This window comes from Ursus arctos, unplaced genomic scaffold (genome assembly GCF_023065955.2).
Source record: "Ursus arctos isolate Adak ecotype North America unplaced genomic scaffold, UrsArc2.0 scaffold_21, whole genome shotgun sequence".
Taxonomy (NCBI): Eukaryota; Metazoa; Chordata; class Mammalia; order Carnivora; family Ursidae; genus Ursus; species Ursus arctos.
In genome coordinates this window covers 43975058-43992810 of record NW_026622886.1, presented here as the reverse complement: position 1 = coordinate 43992810, position 17753 = coordinate 43975058, and the positions used below count along the sequence as shown (strand labels likewise).

Here is a 17753-nt window from a genome sequence, read left to right as displayed (position 1 = left end):
TGTCCAATCTGAACAAGGAAAGTTTTTGGAAAAAAAAAATGATCAGTGCTTCATGGACCTTTGGGACAATACCAAAAGTCTGACATTTGTATCAGCAGACAGCAGAGTCCCTGAAGGAGAGGAAAAAAAGAGTTTATGCAGAAAAAATATTTGGAAAAAATAATTGCAAGAAAACTTTCCAAATATGGCAAGTAAACCTACGCATTCAAGAAGCTCAGCAACATCCAAGCTTGTCATCAAAAGGATGAAGCTTTAAAAGTCGGTACCCAGATACATCATAATCGAACTGAAAACTAAAGAAAAAAAAGATACTGGAAGCAGCCAGAGAAAAAATGAGACCTTACTTATGGAGGAATGAGAATTGGATGACCAGATTTCCTACGCACTAAATGCCAGTAGCACCTTACCAGTTGTGACAACCAAAAATGTTTTCAGATAATACCAAATGTCCCTGGATAGGAGGAGTTGGCCCAAGTTGAGAACAGTTGATTCTTACTGAGTCCTCCATTCTCCCAAGCACATAAAAAAAAGGAAGGAAGGAAGGAAGGAAGGAAGGAAGGAAGGAAGGAAGGAAGGAAAGAAGGAAAGAAGGAAAGAAGGAAAGAAGGAAAGAAGGAAGTTAGTTCAATTTGGTTTTTCAATTACAGGGTTTACAACTCTAGATTTAATTAACAAACATGGAGTAGGTCAAAAGGTACCCAGCCTCTCACCTCCCATAAAGAGGGGTAAAAATAGCATTCAGAAAAACCATTCAGTTACTTATAAAAGATCAGCACTTAATAAAACCCATTTTCAAAGAGCCCTGTGGCTCTGAATCCTTACCATTCTCCTCATCCCAGAAGGAAATTGCAGCCTTAAGTAAAGAACCGATGAGGAGAGAACATTCCTACCATATGTCGAGGTGTCTGCAGTTGAGATCAACAAAGTCTAAAGCAACCTGAAAACAGTATTCTGGTCGCTAGCCAAGGCTTCTTACCATTTGAAGACTATGTTTAATTTCACATGGTAGGATTCTAGAAGATTTCTAGCAGCTGTAGGAAATGCCATATTGGGGGATATTGCACATAGAGTAAATATTTGAATTAAGAAACACTGGTGATACCTTGAATTATAGCAACCCAAAAATATGCATTTGCAAACAGAACTGACTATGGCTGTCAGATTGATTTCAAAGGGAAAAAAAATTACTCATTATTAGAGAAGCAATTAAATAGAGACAGGCAGAAATTTTGCCAACTAAATACATTGTCCGATGAACCTAGAAAGTTATGAAAATAAAAGATTTTGATGCTGAATATGTGAACTATTTAGATTGGGGAGAACCAGTAATGTTCAATAATTGATAGTTAATAAATACATGCACCATTTTACTTTTCAAACTTTGATAGTTTTAAGTGACCACAGAATCATAATTGGCTTAGTGCACTGGCTTGAATAAACATGCCCATAAAAATTTTATCTCTTTAGCTCTTAAGATGGAGATTGCAAGGTTCTACAAAATAATATTTTATTATTTGGCAAGGTCTTATAAATGCACTGAACAGTTATGACAAATCCATTGTAATTTCTACTTTTCTTTCTCTTTTCATTTTTTCTGAACCCTTACTGAAATCAGCTCTCTTTTTCAAAACAAAATAGACATTCTATTTTATTATTCATTCAATAAACATGTATTATCATTTTGCGACAGGCACAATGGTGGGTTCTGAGGTTACAAAAGTGAGTAAGACGCAAATGCTCAGTACACCAGAGGAGCTCATAATCTAATAAGGAAAGGAAGTATACAGATAAAAATTACATTATAAATCAGTAACTGCTCTTACAGAGAGAGGACCTAAGACCACAAAAGCACAGAAAGGATTGTAAGGCTTACTGCCTAGGAAAATGGAGAAAGATTTCACAGAGAGAGTGGCATTTGATCATCATCTTAAACTTAGCGAGGTTTTATAGAAGAATTAGGAGAAGTGCATTCTTTTATACAGAGAGAACACCAGAGAACAAGGTTGTGGGGTTCTGATCAATCCTAGCTTATATCCAGGAAATGGTGGTGGGGAAGATGATGGTAGGTGGGGCTCTTGGTGGCCCCATCTACCTAACTCTTCACAGTAGTGACTTGTAAAGATATATTAGGCCACCTCCTTTTTTCCTCAACCTAAAGCTCACATCAGTTACACAGCCGGCTGGGGTTAGGAACGTAGCCTATAGGATGCTGAAGCGTACATGGTGGGTTAACGGCTGAGATTTAGAAAGGCATATTTGGTGGGGGTGCAGGGGATGGAAGTGCAAGGATTTTCTTAGTTTGGTGAATTGGTAGGTTGTCCTCTAAGCAACCAAGGAAGCCAAGAGTGCCTTACGCAGGGATATGACATAATCAGCTTTGTTTGTTGAAAGCTTTGTGAAGAGTAAATTGGAACGGACAGAAACTAGTCTTGGGGAAAGCCGTTGCATTAGTAATCTGGCTGGTCATTTTTGCAGTATCATGAATTATGGCCAGAGAGTAGTTCCATACTTGTAATGATACTGTCTTCAAAAAGTGTACATCTGTATAGATTGAGAATTATTTGGATGCTTCATTATTGCTGCTGTTGTTTTATAAATGGCCTGTCCTAATCAGATTTTCTTAGGCTTCTATTCTTTTATCTGATGGCTCATTACCCTGTTGGAAAAGAAAAAGAATCTAACAGTGATTCCAAGATTCCTGGGCTTATAGTAACCACGCAGACATGGATTTGGACTGCTTCCACAAAACAGGGCAATTGCAAATAACTTCAAGTCACGGGCGGGGGGGGGGGGGGTTGTTTCCTAATAATTCTTTCAAGATTTTAGCCTCGACCCCTTGAAGTATGAAGAAAGTGTCTTTCATACCACTAGCTGCAAGACAGTAATAATCTGGGGGGCCAGGAGAATGCTGTCTGATTTCTTTAAACTGTGTCATGGAAGGAATAAAGACACTAGGAATGTTTAGTACAAAGAAAGTACTTAAGCCTTAGCTACAACACAGTAGCTGTCTTCACATATTTGAAGACCTGTCATATAGAAGCTAGCTTACATTAACTAGCTCTGTAAGTCTACAGGAGTTGAGACCCATTGATAAAACATGAAGGGAGACAAGCTCCTTAGCCTAAGGAAGACATTCTAACAGTTACGGCAGTCTGATGTCAGCAGGGGGGAGCTCAATGGAGTTTTGCTTTGTTGTAGCTTTGGAATGGACTTTATCTTCCTTGCTATAGTACCTCAAACAAAATTTAAGTAGTTCTAGAAAGTTATTGAATTATGTTGAAATGACTATCTGACACATACCGAGTTGAAAGTCAGTATGAATACGCTTGCGTCAGCATTTAGAAAAATGGAGGGTGACTTCGTGAGATGAAACAAGGATATGACACTGAGCTGATAGTAGTGTCGTTATGAGAGAACCTACATTTATGGAGTTCTTCGTATGTGCCAGATACTTTGTCGGACACAAACAATGGTTATCTCATTTAATCCTTGCAAGAACCCTAGGGAGTATACAGTTGACTTCAACATGAGGGTTAGGGGTGCTAGCCCCCTGCACAGTTGAAAATCTGCATATAACTTTTGACTCTCCTAAAACTTAACTACTAATAACCTATTGTTGACTGGAAGCCTTACCAATAACATGAACAGCCAATTAACACCTATTTTGTATGTTATATGTATTATTTACTGTATTCTTAAAATAAAGGAAGCTCAAGAAAAGAAAATGTTATTAAGAAAGTCATAAGGGAGAGAAAATACACTTATAGTATGGTACTGTATTTATTGAAAAAAACCCACGTGTAAGTGGACCCTTGTAGTTCAAACCTATATTATTCAAGGGTCAGCTGAATATTGTAACATTCTCTATTTTACAGATGAGGAAACAGCTCAGAGAAATAAAAGATATTTAAATAGTCCGGCCCTAGACCATATTGAAGGTGTTGGGGTTCCCCCCCCCCTTCAAGTAGGCTGTCATCCCATGTACATTTGCCCACTAGCCACAAATTTTTTCTAAATTTCTCTGGCTGTATTCAAGGAGCCAAGTCCTTGAAGAAAGGACACTTACCCATGGGAATTTGTTTCTTTTTCAATCCTTAACTTAAATACATGGTTAATTCTATGGACCAACTAACCACTTGTAATTCTGAGATGGTACTATTAGTATTAGGCTGAATATATATTTGTAAAGGAAGGTTCTGACTTAGGTTAAATTCTTTTTTTTAAGATTTTATTTTATTCGAGAGAGAGCATGGGCAGGGAGGGGGAGGGACAGAGAGAGAGGGAGAAGCAGACTCCCTGCTGAGCAGGGAGCCCAACACAGGGCTCAATCCCAGGACCCTAAGACCACGAGCTGAAAGGCAGATACCTAACCAGCTGAGCCACTCAGGTGCCCCTAGGTTAAATTCCTGAAGATTGATTATTAAATTTTGAGTTTGGTTCAAGATTTATATGTAGAGATTTTGCTTGGTTTAGATTGTTTGAATAAGCATATATCAGACTAGATTGAAATGGTTGTGCGTTTCTCACTCACTAGACTATAAGGCTACTTTTCTAACATTGACACATAGAAGATACTCAAAAACGGGTAGAATGAATGAGTGAATGCATGAGTGAGTACATGAATGAATGAACTTTTATTAGTATCTCAAAGAATCTCTGCCTTTTGCTTACCAACTCAATGGATGACTTATAAATGAGCAAATCGACTTAACTGATGTATTTCTGTAAATAGTCCCTGGATTTTTCTTACTGCAGTGCTATTAAGGCTGAGATCTTACACCACGAGGTTCCCTACACAGTGTGGTCTAGTTTGCTTCACCACAGACTGTGTTCATAACCACAGCCAGCTGTGCCATCGATAGAAGCTTTGAGCTTGGGATCTCTGCATGTGATGCCTGCCACAGGAGAGAAAGACAGTTGGCTTCGGTGACAAATTTGTAGACTCAGGTTCATGTACTACAGAAAATATATTATTATATCCTTTCCATGCTAATAAATATATTCTTATTATGCTAATACAAAGAAATGGTAATAAAGTTTGAGTTGATAAATTTTTGTGAAGTTCAGCATATTGAAAAATGCTCTGGAAATACACGTTTCTTATATTTTTAGTTAACTGTATTGCAGTCTGAAGCACAATTTCATCACACATTCTCATTTTAATTGGGTGGGTTTGTTTATATCAGCTACTGAGAATTTATGCCTAAGTGATTATTCATTTAGTGACACTGAAAAGATACTTCTAATTTATCACCATTTTGAGTTGAGAAATAACCCTAGCATGAAAAATTGTGTTTCTTGGAGAACTGAGGAAATGCAAGCTGAAGATGAAAATAGTTGTCTCATCTCCTTTATTCCCTGTGGGATTTTAACCGTGAATCTTGAGTTACTTAATCGGTCTGTTCTGGTGCTGTTTATACCTGGGAGGTTATGAGTGGTGGTATACATGATCTTGCACCTGTCAGATTGTTGGCTTTCAGGGTAAACACAAGCAACAGCAGACCTTTCTCACCTGGATGCCAAATGCCAAACTGCCTAGCAATTTGTTAGTAAATATTCTAGGAGATGTTCCAGATACATCCTTGAAGACTAAGTTTTGTCTTGTTTCAAAACGAAGTTTTGTTTCCCATGCATCTATGATTCTGATTTTCCCACATTTTCTAATGACACGGAGTTTTGTCTAAGAGAATATTGATTGGTTTTCTCCTCAGGAATGAAGTAGATTGTGAGGCTAATTCCATGCACCGATACTCAGTTGTGCGTTGTAATAAACACAAAACCATGTCCCTTGACGGATGGAAGGGAATTGTACAGAAACACTATTAAATGTTATCCAGAAGCTTGGTTCAGGCCATTAAGACTATCCCAACTTTCTCCATTAGGCATTTTGGAGGATGCTGTTGCTTCTGTCTTCCGAGTTTACGTGATTTAAAAGAATCTGTTATTATAAAGACACATGAACAGGAGCCTTGGAAACTTAAAAGCGTACACACTGTGGAAAAATGGACAGACCCTTTTAATCCAAATTTATATCCAAAACTCCCTGACCGTGAGACACTAAAGTCATTTAAAATCTTCTCATTAAATATTGAATCTGGTTTTCCTCTTTCTCTCTTATTCTCACTCTGACTCATCATAAGGTCAGGATTCTGGCCATCACAATGGATTTACTTAAAAAATACCTCTGTGAGAAGCCAGAAGCCCTCTGAATTGGTCATTTAATCCAACCACATAGAGCACTTGATTGATTGCTCGGTGTACTCACATGTGGTTATATTAATTACGCTCTTTCTTATGCCTTTCTCTCTCATTTCTGGGAGTTTCCCGGGAGCAAGCCTGCAAGCCTCCAGGATTAGAGATCCTGGCCAGGGCCCACACAATGTAGTGCTTATTACAGTGCTCTGTATGGAAAGCTGTTTGGGCATGTCTGGCTCTTCCATGAGATTTTAAACTGTGGAGGGCAGAAGCCATGCTTTTTTCACTCAGGTCTGGGTCCATTCATTCAGCAAATGTGTATCTAGAATCTATAGTATGCTAGCTGCCCAAGCAGGCCCTGGGACATAGTGTCTGCTCTATGTAGATACTGTTTATGAGGAGACAAAGAAATGTAAGTGTAATATTAGTGGGTTGCATCAGCTTAACACTCACTGTATGCCACGTTTTCTGTTAAGTATCAATAAGGACCGTCCTAATAAAACTCTGATGTAGAAACCACTGATGTCTCCATTTTGCCATTGAAAAAAACTGAGGTCTCACAAAATTCTTTAACTTAGGCAGAGACTATAACAGGTTTGAAAATAAGCAGTTCAGTTGTAGAGTAAGAACTCTTAACCACTAAATTATACAGCCTAGGAGTAGTGAAAAATGAATATATTATAAAATCACAGAGAAGGGGGCACCTGGGTGGCTCAGTCAGTGAGGCGTCTGCCTTCGGCTCAGGTCATGATCTCAGGTCCTGGGATCAAGTCCTGCATTGGGCTCCCTGCTTCTTCCTTTCCCACCCTCCCACCCCTGCTCATCCTTGCTCTCTCTCTCTCTCTCTCTCTCTCTCGCTCTGTCTCTGAAATAAATAAATAAAATCTTTTTTTAAAAGTATCACAGAGAAGGGAAGATCTCATTTCTTTCTTTGGGAGACAAGGTGAAGTTACGAGAAAGTTTTCAGAGTAGCAGATAGGACTGTAGCAGGTAAGAAAAGGAAGGAGAGTCCTGGCAGAGGGGGCCAGCCTGGGGAAAATAGAGAGATGTGAAAGCAGACAGGGGAGGTGGCATTATATGACCAGGCTGAAGGATATCATTTGAGATTTGTGGAAGGTGAAGTAGACGAGGTAAGCAGGGGAGGTTATGGGTGATTTAAGAATTTTGAACTCTATCCTGAGAAAATGGAGCAAGCCTTCGGAGGGCTTTAATCAGAGAAAGGACATAATTAGATCTTTATTTTATTTTTTTAATTCTAATGGCATGCAGAAGAATGGATTAGCCAAAATAGATAGGATTGGTGACTCCTCCTTTTAGGGAGAAGTGAATCTTGGATGAACCCCAGATTCTGACTTGAGTGACACTGTTGTCCTGGAAGCAACACAAATTCATTAGAACCCTTTTAGAAAATAATCTTCTGATATGTATCAAGGGTCTTAGAAATGTCAGTACTCCCATCCTACTAATCTCATGCCTACGAATTGAGCTTAAGGATATAACATAAGATGCAAGATATGTCCTTAGACCAGCATTTATGATAATAGTTCAGAGTGCTTAAAGCAGATTGGTAAAGCTGAATGAATAAGTAAATAAGTGATTGAGTGATTAATGGAAAATAGTAATGGAAATATGGGTAACCATAATAGAAGAATGGTTAATATACATTCGTAACTGGGTAGTTAACATGAATCCAATAACGAAGGTTCTGAAAATTATGTAAGTACATGGGGAAATGTATTATAACTGGGAAGAAAAAGGAGAGTAGAAAAAGATACTCCATTATTCTAGGACAATTACAATGCAGACCTATGTTTAGATGAAAAATTTGAAGAAAATACTTCAAACTGTAATGCTAGTGGGTGTGACCCTCTGTTCTCTATTTTTCCAGTGTTCTTCCGTGTACTTAATTCATTTTTATGATGCAAAAAATGCATTTTTATAATTCATGCTTTATAATTCAACAGTCTCGACTTCGAGACTGTTAATTTAAACTTACGTCTGAGATGTCTGAAACATCAAAGTGACAGTAAATAATAAGCAATTAGAAATAAGCTTGGTATTCAAGTCTCAGTTTACACATTGGAGACAGTAAATGACAACAGAATTGAAGCTCTAGCCATTTCCTTCCCCTTGGGTCAGAATCTCAAGAGTTTTATTGTAATATATTTTTACCATCACTGGAACTTATATAGGCTCATATTAATGGGGGCAGAAACCTAATTCTTCCCGTTTCCCACTCCATACACAAAGCAGTTGAGGGGACTCTCCTGCCCTTTGCAAAAGTAGTTTTAATCTACCAATCTCAAATAACATAGAAAATACCTGATTTCAAGCATATATCATTTCATAGTTATTCTTTTCTCTTGTAAGGAGACATTGATTGCTTTTCTTAATACCGAGGTATGATTTTTCTTACTTAGCAGTTCTTGTTCAAGGATCAGGGGTCTGTGGCACTGTTTTCAAATGTTTAATGAAATAGAATTCAGAGGCATATTTCACCTATTGAATTTTGATGGGCTTTGATAATCCAGATACTTTCTAATTGGAGGGTTTCCGTTCGTTAGTCAATATTGCCATCATACTGAAGTGTGCGCCACAGCAGGCGAGTTTTGCTTTCAGATAATTTCTTTTGGGGTCCAGGGTAGCATTTCGAAGAAAGGATTGTTTTTCACTGTTAGTCTAGTAATTTGGAGACATGTTTAAAGTCAGGGCGGGGCTAACATGAGGCGATCCTTTCACCGTTGCCATGCTCTCAGCACAGGCACCGTGCCCCAGTGCTCCGACAAGGACGTGATGTTGTATCCAGCCCGTGTATTTGTGAAGATGTGCCGCGAATTCCCGTTTCAGGCATTAGTCACATAAACTAGTGCTTCGGAGAGCGGTCCAGTTCTGTAACAACCTTCGCAGGCTAAAGAAGTTGTGGTGGGTGGGGCGCCTGGGTGGCACAGCGGTTAAGCGTCTGCCTTCGGCTCAGGGCGTGATCCCGGCGTTACGGGATCGAGCCCCACATCGGGCTCCTCCGCTATGAGCCTGCTTCTTCCTCTCCCGCTCCCCCTGCTTGTGTTCCCTCTCTCGCTGGCTGTCTCTATCTCTGTCAAATAAATAAATAAAATCTTTAAAAAAAAAAAAAAAGAAGTTGTGGTGGGAAGACAGGAGCTAATTTTGAGGTTATTTCTTAGACCCTGGAGGATTTGGACTGTGAATTAAAGTAAACAGGCAGCAACTTTAGTGAGTGTCATGAGGCGAGGCGGGGGTTACCAACCTGAAAGGAACTCCCCACCAACTTTTCAGAAAATCTAAAATTCCCAAGGGAACCAGAATCCTTAAGTCCTCTTTCGTGATTTGTATGTATCTTTTCACATTGGCTTGAGGAAATTTCCGTTTCCTAGTGGATGTTCAGCTAGTTCATTGAGTACCACTAGTGGTAGGACCCCCATGAAAATGGAATGAAGAAAGGTAAGTTTAAGTGTACATATGTGGCAAGGGACCACGGATGGGAGCAAAGCCCGAGGGCTAGAGCACGATACTTGGGGCCCTTCTGAATCAGGCGTCACCTGGAGGGATCTAATGGCCCGGGCAATGGGGAGGGACAGCAAAATCAAATCAACCAGTATCTGCCAAGCACTCTCTACATGAAAGTCAATGCAGCAAGTGTCCTTATGTAAGACCAAGGGAAAGAAAAATATGACGTGGCCTTTTGGCTCAAGGAAGTTGCCGTTACAAATAGTGTCTGGGAAAGAAATAATTATAATATTTATGGGATGTTTACTGTGTGTTTGGTATTAATCTAAATGCTATGTATGTGTCATCTGATTAACGCTCTCATCAACCCTATGAGATAGGTACAATGAATATATTCAGTTTACAGATCTGGAAACTGAGGCCCACGGGAATCCAGTCTTTGAAACTTAAGACGCAGGCATTCTAACTCCAGAGTCCTTGCTTTTAAGTGTTATGCAATACGGCCTCTCAGACAAATTTTTTTATATTTGAGAGCCTCTGGGAAAAGGTGAAAGAAAAATGTGAGTGTATGCTTGGTAGAGCGTAGTTCGTGATGCCAGATTTCTTCTACCCCATTACCTGAAATCTTATAAAATGTGAACTATACAAAGAATCTTCTTGCTTATTCTAAGATATTTGACCTGGGATAGCTTGGCAGGACTCTTATCACCCCAAACCTAAGTCTTCAATCTGATTTTTAATATTCTTGTTCAGGGCTAATCGGACCTAAGGGATTTTTTGTCATTATTATTGTCCTAAGTCGTTGCCAAGAAATACTTTATTTTTGGACTTCCTACCTGAAATGTGGACAGCTGAGCAGAGTCACTTAGTGGCCTTTGATCCCATTAGAGAGCTCTGAATGGGTGACCCAGATCCCTGGATGAAATTTGATATTAAAATAACACCAAACTGAAGACATAAGAGATTGCAGTGTAATGTATACGGTCAGAATAACCAAGACTTGAGGAAAATAAAATGAGTTTCAGTTGGCTTCATTTGCTCACTTGTGACTTTCCTTTCACTCTTGAGTGATTCTTAAACCACCTTTTCACATATCAGGGACGCATCAAAACATAAAGCCTCTGGGGGCGCCTGGGTGGCACAGCGGTTAAGCGTAGGGCGTGATCCCAGCGTTATGGGATCGAGCCCCACATCAGGCTCCTCCGCTATGAGCCTGCTTCTTCCTCTCCCACTCCCCCTGCTTGTGTTCCCTCTCTCGCTGGCTGTCACTATCTCTGTCAAATAAATAAATAAAATCTTTAAAAAAAAAAAAAAACCATAAAGCCTCTAACTCCAATTTAAGGATTTTAGCAGCTAGCAAAGCTTGATAAACTGCAGTACTCTTTATCACGTCAAGAAAACCCAGTGACAAGTGCTGCTAATGAATTTGGATTCCTCAAAGTTTGGGTACTGCTCTGACGTCATCTTCTCACACTGTTTTATCTTCCAGGAGTTTTTGCTTCATCACATTTGGCCTTTTCTGAGGGAGGCCTGACCCAGTGACTGTCGTGGGTTTTCAGATGGACTGTGTTTCATCTAAGTCCTAATATTTTCATTTTTTCTTTTAATATTTATTAATTTGAGAGAGAGAAGACGAGTGGAAGGGGCTGAGGGAGAGAGAATCGCAAGCCGACTCCACACTGAGCACAGAGACCGACGCCGAGACCGTGACCTGAGCCAAAAGCAAGAGTCAGACTCCCGACTTTCTCTGCCACCCAGGCAACCCCCCGGCTTATATTTTCTTAAGAGTGGCCTGTGGGACTTTCCTTTCTCCTCTCTCACCAGTGGCCAGCCTTCAGCTGATGTAGTAACCACTTCAGCTATTACACAGACACAGTATTTCAGCTTGTTTGTGGATTTATTTAGCAAGTGTTTATTGGAAGCTTCCCATGTGTGCCAGCAGGACCTGGTCTAGCCAGGAAAAGAATGCCGCCTTAAATACAATACCGTTTGTGCCTCACCTGCCTTCCCCTAGTCCTGGCCTGGTTCCCAAGCACTGTGCAGGATACCAGAGTCACAGAGCTGGCAAAGATATGGCCCTTCCCCCGATGCGGACAGTCCAGTGGGAGACACATAAATGATCCCGTGGATGTTGTCCTTGATTCAAACTGTAGATGAAGCCACGCTACATTTTTTCCTTTCTCTGTAGCTAACCACATAATGAACTCGAAACAGGAAGAAAATAAAAATTAATTTGGATATATTATTTCCTTTAAAATAGCTTATAGATTTTGCTGAAAAAATATTCAAATACTCATATATCAAACTCACAGAATTAGCCTAGGGAAGACTGTTTTGAATGCTGGTTGTTTACCAACTGAGCAGAAGCATAGAACCCTTTTTCATCTTAATGAAAATAATGACTGCAGACGAGCACCAGGTGTTGTATGGAAGTGACGAATCACTAGATCGTACACATGAAACTGATGTTACACTGTGTGTTAACTGACTGGAATTCAAATAGAAACTTGAAAAAAAAAGATAATACATAAGCAAAAGCATATGGACGATAAGTGGCCTCACCATGTCACTGCTTTGAAAGTGTTTTCTTAAAGTTAAAATTATAGTCAGTCAAATAGATATTTTGGAAAGGGAGTGTTAATTTCTGTTTTGGTTTCTAACTTAGCTTTTTAGGAATCACAAAATTTCTCTGTGACAATACTAAGATGGGATGCTGGAATTCATCTTTTTTTTTTTTTTTTTTTTAAGTTGTCTCCACTGGGGTTCAATGTCGGGCTTGAACTCATGACCCTGAGATCAAGACCTGAGCTGAAGTCAAGGGTCAGACACTTAACCAACTGAGCCACCCAGGTGCCCCTATTTCTAATTCTTCAATGAATAATGCAACTAAGTAAACTTCTGTTCTGAAAACTTATTTTTTCTTTCTTCTTGATAAAGTCTGATTTGGATGGTGGGAGAGCCATTCAGACTCTATTTAATTTACCTTTATCCAGCCTCTGGTGACAATTGGCTCACACATCTAGTATCAAGAAAGGGCCATTTAGCTAGAATCAAAAAGATAAGAAATAAGAACTGTTGGCAAGGAAAGAGGACCCTCGTGCACTGTTGCTGGAAATGTTAATTGGTGCAGCCACTGCGGAAATCAAAATATTAAAAATAGAGGTGCACCTGACTGGCTCAGTTGGTGGAGCATGCGACTCTTCATCTTGGGGTCATGAGTTCAAGCCAACATGGGATGCAGAGATTACTTAAAAATAAAATCTTTTTTAAAAATTAAAAATACAATTATCGTATGATCCAGTAATTCCACTAGAGGTTATTTACCCAAAGAAATGAAAACATTCATTCAAAAAGACATATGCACCCCTGTGTTTATTGTAGCATTATCTACAATAGCCAAGATATGGAAGCAACCCAGGTGTCCATTAATAGATGAATGGATAAAGATGTGGGGGGGAGGGGGGTGTATAGTAGAATATTACTGAGCCATAAAAAAGAATCAGATCTTGCCATTTGTGACAACATGAATGGACCAAGAGAGTATTATGCTAAGTGAAATAAGTCAGACAAAGAAAGATAAATACTGTATGATTTCATTTACATCTGGAATCTAAAAAGCAAAACAAACAAACAAAAAGCAGAAACAGACCCGTAAATACAAAGAACAAACTGGTGGTTGCCATATGGGGGGGGGGGAGGATGGGGATGGGCAAAATGGGTGAAGGGGAGTGGGAGATACAGGCTTCCAGTTATAGAATGAATAAGTTATGGAGATGAAAGGTACAGCATAGGGAATAGAGTCAATGGTATTGTAACAGCATCGTGTAATGACAGATGGTAGCTGTACTTGTGGTGAGCATAACATAACATATAGAGATGTTGAATCACTATGTTGTATACTTGAAATTAATGTACCATTGTGTGTCAACTATACTGTAATTAAAAAGAAAGATGGTGGGGGGGGCTCACTGGCTCAGTCAGTAGAGCATGTGACCCTTGATCTCAGGGTCCTGAGTTCAAGCCCCATGTTGTACACAGAGCTTACTTATTAAAAAAAAAAAAAAAAAAAAAAAGATTAAAAAGAAAGAGGCCAGTTTGGTCAAAGATGTTTATGATATCAGGGATATGCTGGCCTTCCATTGTATTATATACATTCTTCTATTTTCAGTCACTGGACTTTTTAAGATATAAATAATTTAGAAACAAGTTTCTATTACATTTTTAAATATTCTTAATTTCTTCTTAATTATAGAGCAAAGAGATTGCATTCCAACTTCATGAGGATTTGATGAAGGTTCTTAATGAACTCTATACGGTAAGCACATAATCTTTCTTCTTTTCCAAGGATCTTTGGTTTAGAATTTTGGTTTGCAGAAACACCGCTCTTGTTAGAATTTATTCTAAGCTAGCGTATTGATGGATGCTTCTCTGGTTGAAATGTGGAACCACGTGCATAGATGCACACTACTGCATTTTGCCATGCCTTCTCAATTTGGGGAGACTAATCACGTAAATATGTATATGCAGTTAGCATACTTTTAAGGAACTAGAGTATAAGTGTCCCAGTAAGACATGTTTTTAACTGGTTGGATTATAGGTGATCTGTACATATATTTAATTCCAGAGTATTTTGTCTTAAATTGTTACCATTCTTAAATTAGCCATTCCAGGATTTGAGCAATTTAGAGTTGCTTTATTCTGTTACTTTAATTAATTTTTTTCCCCATTTCAGTTAAATTGTTTGGTTAATGACCTAATATATTAAAATTACTTTTGGGGAGGTATATATTTTTCTCCTTGGCAATAATCTGCTTTTTTGAATTTAAATTTTATTCAGGTTACTGCATATAATCATAAGAAATTAAATAATTTAAAGCTATTTTATTAAAAAAAAAAAAGTGAGGTTGCGAGTTGGAATTAGTCATATGTCCCTGCAGATTTTTTTACACTTAATGATCATATTATTAAACACAAATTCCTTCTGGAGGAATTTGACGAGTTTTTATTTTATAAGAGAGAATAACATAATGAGAAATGAGTAATATTAATTTGTTATAGCTATAGATATTTGCATTTTTATTGTACAAGATTATTTGAATTCTTATTTATAGGCATATTAAACCTGAAGCATTATTAACATATGTTTCTTGATTTACAAATCCCATTTGTTCTTAAAAAGCCATGTGTGTAAAATGCAATTTTGTAAATTGTTTTTAATGCTCCATTGATACTTGCTAATTAAAAGACACCATAGTTTTGGGGCGCCTGGGTGGCACAGCGGTTAAGCGTCTGCCTTCAGCTCAGGGCGTGATCCCGGCGTTATGGGATCGAGCCCCACATCAGGCTCCTCTGCTGGGAGCCTGCTTCTTCCTCTCCCACTCCCCCTGCTTGTGTTCCCTCTCTCGCTGGCTGTCTCTATCTCTATCGAATAAATAAATAAAATCTTTAAAAAAAAAAAAAAAGACACCATAGTTTTAAGCTTTTTATTTATAAAATGAATGATATTCTTATAAAATTCACTTTCCATTTCTTTGTACATGTGTGATAAATTTATTTTTTATTTTTTAATTTATTTCGGAGAGAGAGAATGCATGTAAGTGGTGGGAGAGGCAGAGGGAGAGGGAGAAAGTCTTAAGCAAACTCCACACTGAGTGCAGAGCCCTACATGGGGCTCAATCTCACAGCCCTGAGATCATGACCTGAGCCAAAACCAGGCGTCAGTTGCTTAACCAACTGCCTCCCAAGCACCCCGCTAATGAAATTGGGTTTTTGATGATAAAGCCCAGTTATTAGCTCATGTTTTTTGTGTGATTTGTTAATTTCTGATACCCTAAGTTGGCAACGATTTCTAAATTTAGAATTTAAAAGTTAAGTGAGCATCATGCCTCTGAGACATCCAGAGAAGAAATTCTATCTCATCTTCCACTGAACTGTTCTAAGATGAGAGCTTTGTGGCATTTTCCTTGTGGATCCCTTTGTTTGGACATTGTTTTGCCTAGAAATATAAATCAATCTCTAATACTTTAAAAAATAGATCTGCTGATTGTCATGACATCATAGACAAGAGCATGTTGATTATGGTCTGAAGCTAGCAGTACTGGCCAAAGGAACAAGAGCAAAGTAAACTTGATTGTTGAATACAAGGAAAATCAGTAAAATGTTGTGAAAATTTTATCTTAAAGAGGGATGCGCACAGTGAAATTTTTCCTAGATTCAGCCTATCAAATAGACATTTATCAGACTCTATGTAGATGAAGCAAGTAAGCTGACACCTCAAAACTCTCATTTTTTTTCTCGGTCTGAAAGCCTAAAAGAGCCAGGTTCTAGAAAAGGCCGCTGGAGTTTGAATGATCCTGTCAGAGTCATTTAACCTCTCAGAATCAGTTAAGAAACTAAGGGATAGTGGAGATGAGCAATGAGGTTCTAATTAGGTAGTCTGTAGATCACTTTAAACTCTTGGGAAAAAAATATATCTTGGGGCGCCTAGGTGGCTCAGTCAGTTGAACATCTTACTCTTGATATCGGCCCACATCTTGATCTCGGGGTCGTGAGTTCAACTCCCACATTGGACTCCACACTGGGTGTGGAGCCTACATTTTTTTTAAAAAATGATCTTAACCAGACAGCATGCTCATCCAAGGTCAGAGGTCATATTCCTTTGGGAAAGACTTTCATATTACACACACACACACACACACACACACACACTGTTTACTATAAAATATGTTTGGTCTCTCTTGCACTTGAAATTTAGATACACAAATTCTGTCTTGTTGAAATGAAATCTATTCATTATGCATATTCAGCTTATATTCGGAAAGAAGAGATGAGGAGTATTTGAACAGGGGACCAGGAGTTGGGGGAACGTGGTTGAGGTTCCTTGTGCAACCACTGACTGGTTATGCACAAATGACCATCTGAGCCACGTCATGCATAAACGTTTGTACAACTGATGATGTAATAATGATTGCTGAAGGAACAGGTACAAAATATGTAGCCTTAAGCAACTGAGGATGCTATTTAATTGCCTTTTCAGACAAATATTCACTCCTCCCCCTCCTTTTTTTATCCCTTGGTACTCCTTGGGAGTCAAAAACATTTTGAAAAGTACATCAACTTCCTTATACCAGCGGAGCTGCAATGCTTTATTTTAAATTACAGTCAACTTTAGTGGCGAGCAGCAGCCTTATGTGTGGACTTCCTTACCCAAAGATATTTCTCCCAGAGGCCTCTTGGTTATTCCAAACATTCTATCAGAAGGTTTTGTCTTAAATAAAATACAAACACCCAGAAAGAGTCAAAAGAAATGCCTTATGATCATTTATACCGTAGAGTGAACCATGTTTTATCAGATCCTTTGAGTACAGACTGTGTGCATCAGACATAAAGGCCAGAGTTCCGAGCAGGGGAGAGAGGATGGTGGCATCAGAGTGCCATCCGGAAGGGGAGGAAAGGCTTTGAAGACACGCAGCCCCTTTTCTATATTTTTTCCACAACCTTGCCTTTATTTGCAGAAGCAGGGCCTCAGGGTGATCATGTCTCACCTTGAAGACACGTAGGGCAGAGAGAGCAAACTCTCTTATTCAGCCCTTGTGTTTTGTATTCAGACCCTCACCAGATTGGATGAGGTGCACCCACGTTGTTACGAAGACTAATTTATTTACTCAACAAACATTTTTTAAATGCTCTATTACAGTACCAGGCACTTTGGGATATACTGGGGATGTAGGTATGAATAAAAACAGACCGCATACTTCTTCTCAAGGCATTCATATTCTGGTGGGGAGAAACAGACAGTAAAGAAATAAATGTATAGTATGGCAGGTGTAAGTGCTAAGAGGAACAATAAAGCTGAGTTAATACAGATAAGGCATTCAGAACAGCGCCTGGCCCATAGTAAATGCTTAATAAATGTTTGTTGTTGTGTCATCCTGGTCGTGTCATCCTCTTCATCATTAGTGAAGTGGGGATGGTAACAGCTCCTTGTCTGTGGAGCTCAGGGATGATATCAACAGTAATTACACATGACTTTTACTTTTACATATGTATATACACACATACATATGGTTTTCCCTTATAATGGATATATATTACTT

General features: G+C 38.9%; 1 protein-coding gene across 3 annotated transcripts in view; it reads left to right on the top strand.

The window, feature by feature from the left end:
* Positions 1-17753, top strand: part of SRGAP1 (SLIT-ROBO Rho GTPase activating protein 1) — a 259814-nt gene that overhangs the window by 142957 nt on the left and 99104 nt on the right. For all 3 annotated transcript variants that reach the window (XM_026500112.4, XM_026500111.4, XM_026500114.4), the window contains exon 4: positions 13910-13972. In XM_026500112.4, the coding sequence (XP_026355897.1) occupies positions 13910-13972 (63 nt within the window). The remainder of the gene's footprint in view (positions 1-13909; positions 13973-17753) is intronic.